The sequence below is a fragment of the Malus sylvestris genome, chromosome 12, assembly GCF_916048215.2.
Source record: "Malus sylvestris chromosome 12, drMalSylv7.2, whole genome shotgun sequence".
NCBI classification, from domain to species: domain Eukaryota; kingdom Viridiplantae; phylum Streptophyta; class Magnoliopsida; order Rosales; family Rosaceae; genus Malus; species Malus sylvestris.
In genome coordinates, this window is record NC_062271.1 from 26,654,654 (window position 1) to 26,659,339 (window position 4,686).

Genomic DNA, 4,686 nt, shown 5'->3' on the forward strand with positions numbered 1-4,686 from the left:
ATGCGCACCTATGGTCCCCAATAGTCTTGCTACGGATATCGATTTCAAAACCGCACAACCTGGTGGAGATCATACCAACCTTAGCCATTCCAAAAACCTTCACTTTTCCGGGGACTTTGGTGAAAGTGTTGAAGGGCATCCTACCCGCCAACAGATCAAAACTAACCTCGGGGTTTCTTTGAAAATGATCAGCCAAAGGGGTGAATGTAACATTCGTGTTGATGGTGGCTCCCGGCGCCATCTTTCCTATCTCTATGGCTGCCTCACCGACGTTCACGCCCTTGTAGAACAAGACTGCAGTGCCCTTGGTGGGCTTGAAGACCACCTTGTTCTGGTTCTTGATGGAGAGAGACATATCCACAGTGATGAGTTTAGGCGCCTGGTGAGAAATGTCTAGGTTTCTTAAGACCACTGCATCCACACGCGTTATGGGGTCCTTTGGCTTGTACTTCGTAAGCCCTAGGATCAGCATTATAAAAAATATGGCCAGAAGAACTCCGAGCACTGCCAGGGCAGCGGCGAGTAACGGCTTTTGTTTCAGCATCGTTTTTAGCTTGGATAGCTCCATACATTGTTCTTGTTCTTGCAATATTTTCAGAGCGACTTTTATGTGGTTTCAACCTTTTTCTTATATACTTTTCTCTCATTTGGCTCGCATGTCTTTCTTAATTTCGGCATGCCCAACCTCTTCCTCTATCATTAATTTCTCAAATCCCACGATAACTTGGATTCGGCATGCTTCCGATCGAGCTTGAAGACATTATTGAAGAGACGGGTAAATATCGTTCTGCTCGATGTGTCAATGCAGCAGGGTAAAGAATTTCTGAACTTGCTATCAAAAGCTCACAACTTCTTGTCATGTAGGATTGAGCTTACATATTGTTTGGACCCGATTTTGCACGCACTTGGCCCATATACTTTAAGATGTTGGATGAAAGAAATATTAAAGATCATGACTGATTTTCGAATAAAAGTTGAATCAATAGCATAATCAATCTAGGTTCAGAGTCCTAATCAAAGACGGCGTGACTTGACGGTGATAGAGTTTAAGCTGAGAATAATTCTAAGTATTTTCAAAGAATTGAAATATCATCAAAATTATACTATGCGGTAGATTTGACCATCACGAAATTCATCCCTATAAATACAAGAGGGTTAGCAACGTAGAGAGCCCCTTCAACTTAACAAACAACTAAAATGCTCTACGCGAAACCCATTTCACACCACTGAGAAAAATACTAACTATCCTAACCTTCTCATCAACATTCCCTTCTCATCAACATTCAGTTTGGATTAACAGCACTGTGTTGACAACCGGCGACATCTTTGGTTTGGATTAACACTGGAACCTTAGAATCAAGCGATCGAGAAACATCTTCAGTTTGGATTAACATCACTGTTTTTGTTTTAGTTGGTTATCTATCCAAGTTTCGGCAGGCAAAGAGTTTCTATTTCTTTTGCCTAAAAAGGTCACTTCATTAATTATCTTCCCAGCTAAGTGAGGTGTTACTAGGTTACTTCATTTGCAACACATTGAAAGCCGAACAATTTATTAAACTTTGCAATATCTAGCAACTTAGTCTTCAAGTTCTAGAACCCTAGGCTGAGAGGTGTTCCTTCCCCGTAGTCACTCAAGTGCAGAATTCAGCAACACATTCGACAACACCAACACCACCACATCTATTCTACTTGCCCAACCAAGTTCGGTTGCGAGTTGGCACACTCACATTCACAAAAATAACGTAATTAATTCATAGTTAATCGACATGTGTACCATGTAGACTTTTATAATTTAGGGTCAGCACATATAATTATCTCATTTTGTAAAGATGTGTTTGGTCCTTTTAAAACGGGAAGTAAAGTTTAAGACTTGAAGAGAGAGAGAGAGAGAGAGAGGGCAAATCTGGTTACAACTCTTATGAGCAATTTTTTAGCAAGAGAGAGAGAGAGAGAGAGAGGGCAAATCTGGTCACAACTCTTATGAGCAATTTTTGAGCAACTTGTTTCATTCTTTAACGGACTCACGAAGAAATTAAAGGAACGGCAAAGATTGCAAGGGCGAGTATCAAATCGAACAAGGTTGATCCTGACCATTTATACTTGTTCATACTTTATGAATTCTACAAACATGAATAGCTCGAACGAATTTTATAAGTTCCACAAACATAAATAGTTTGAACAAAAAATCATATTTTTACATTAAAAAGTCAATCATGGTACTATTCACTTTACCCTTTATTTTGTCCTTAACATTAAAATTCAAAGTTTTCAAGCTCTTTTAATTAATTCACTCGTGTTAATTAGTTTTCCTTAGAATTAACTCACTCGTGTGCACGACTCATCCTAATATTTCTCGAAAGATATTGAAATGGATTATTTTATTCGGTAATCAGTAATATCATGTAGCCTAGTACCAAAATCTATGAATAAATTCAAAATCATACTACAAAGTGCACTAAAATATAGGTGTAGCAGCAACCGGTGAGGGGCAAATCAGTAAATTAACCTCGCATGAGCAGACAACCATAAAAATTCCGGTAAATAAGAACATCCGATACGGCAAGCAAAACAAATAAAAAAAAATCATAACTTCGTCTTGTGTGTGCAGCGTTGCTGTCCAACAGTGCGGTTACCGACATCGATACTGAAGTCGCAGGAGGAGGTCGAAACGACATGAATCTTAAAGATCCCCAAAACGATGACCTTCCCGGAGATTTTGGTAAAAGTATTCAACGGCAGCGTTCCGGCCCGCACGTCCGAAAAGAGCTCCGATGATTTCCCCAGCAGCCGATCCGCCATGATGGTCAGCGTCACGTTCATGGGCTTCGTCTGGTCCGCGGATATCTTGCCCGACCCGATTTGGGCCTCGCCTACCTGGGTCCCCCTGTAGTTCAAAGAAGCGGTGCTGTTTTTGTACTTGAACCCGACTTTATTCGGATTTTTCACGGATAGATCCACGCCCAGGGTCAAGTTCACGTCCACGCTGACACGTGGAATGTTGAGTGACACGTCGAGGTCCTTCAGAACGGCGGAGTTGACCGTCGTCGTGGGATTCTTTGCCTTGAACACCGTCAGGCAGAGGATCACGAGTACGATCGTTGCGACGAAGACGACAGCTGTCGCCGCCAGGCAGACGTTTCTGCACGTCCGGCGGCGTGGGGAGGCATCTCCGCCGTGCGCGGCTTTCATTGATCTCTCTGAAATTGCTCGATTGCCAAAAGATAGGATCTTTTTGTGATCGTCTTTTGTTTAAAGGTGGAAGCTTTTGGTGGTGGGTTGATTGGGGGATGATGCTTTCAGTCTTGAGAGCCGACTAATATAGCGGTTTGAGCCCACAATAGCTCCAAGACTTGTTAATGGGGGGTTGGGGACGCTTTCAGAACCACCTAGCCTAATTGGTTAATGCTTATAAATTGGGTTTCATTAGTTTAAGTTGATTTTATCGTCGGGTCCATGATACAATTTCAGAAAATGAATGACGTTCCGGGTCAAACTCACAGTTTTGTTATGATAAACAATGAATTTTAGTCATTCGGTGTCGTTTCAGCCTTCAAAACACAATTTTAATCTACGTAATATAATCAGACATTTCAATTTTCGTTCGATTAATGACAATTAATGTCGTTTTAGTTATCAAAGTTCTTTGACTGGTTCCAAGCTATTGTAATTCTTTATTTAAGTCATTAGATGTATCAATTAAATCATTCAAGAATTAATCAATTACAACCTATTTGATTCAGGTTGCGTAATTAGTATTTGCTATTTTTTCTTTTGAATATATTTGTTGATGTATATGACCTCTTGGTTATGTTTGAGATGATATGTTCGTTATTCGTGGTTTCATATCTTAAAAAAAGAAAGATTATAGAAATTTGCAATACATTAAGTTGACTCAAAGTGCAAGACCAAATTATTCAATATAAAATAAATAATTATGAAGATATTATGTAAAAGGGTTGTCTGATTGAAAGCTATATCTTTAACGATTGAAGCTAGGATTAACTTGTATCAATGCATTAACTTGTAAGTAGGGGGATGATATCAATATTTATGTTTAGAGTATGTGAGTAGGCCATCCGGAGTAGGCGCCGCTCTAACATGTTTAAACTTCAAATTTTGGTTATATTTGCAACGTAACACAATTAGATTTTTCTTTTCATTATCGTTTTTGTTTAATTGAGTGAAACAATTAGATTTGTTGGTGGCCTCTGTCATGTCGATATAAAGTCATTCACTGCTAGGAGTTGGTTTTGCATATCGTGTTGATATTCTGGGTCATAGTTATTGACGTAAACGATTCTATTCACTTACACTAAAACACTTTAAAATGGTTGTACCAACTAGTAATGCCATCAAGCAGTGAAAACGCCACACACCCACTTTTAGTTCCTGACCGTCGGCTTAGATGTCCATATTTCAGAAGATAAGATAAAGCAAACCACATATTTGAGGGGATTTATTCATTGTTGAAAAATATGAAGAATAACAAAATTGCTTTTCAAGATGAAAGATTTCCACTCGAAATTTGTTTCTTGAAGTTGCGTGTCTAACTGTGATTTTTTTTTTTTCATTCGTTAATTGTCAATTCACACACAATGCATTGTTGTCTGAAAGCTTCCAAAATACCAACTTCATGGTGTTGATGCACAAAATCAGCGAAGACTTTGGTACAACAGAAAGTGTCAG

The 4,686-nt window shown here is 39.2% G+C and overlaps 1 protein-coding gene across 1 annotated transcript; it reads right to left on the reverse strand.

The window, feature by feature from the left end:
• Positions 1-2,361: 2,361 nt before the first annotated feature.
• On the reverse strand, positions 2,362-3,387 carry LOC126591740 (uncharacterized). The gene has a single exon (XM_050257424.1). The coding sequence runs from the start codon at positions 3,187-3,189 to the stop codon at positions 2,584-2,586; it is 606 nt and encodes a 201-aa protein (XP_050113381.1). The 5' UTR covers positions 3,190-3,387; the 3' UTR covers positions 2,362-2,583.
• Positions 3,388-4,686: the final 1,299 nt, after the last annotated feature.

Bases quoted from the DNA above. Each gene is read 5' to 3' on its own strand.
- LOC126591740 (XM_050257424.1), bottom strand. From the start codon at position 3,189: ATGAAAGCCGCGCACGGCGGAGATGCCTCCCCACGCCGCCGGACGTGC.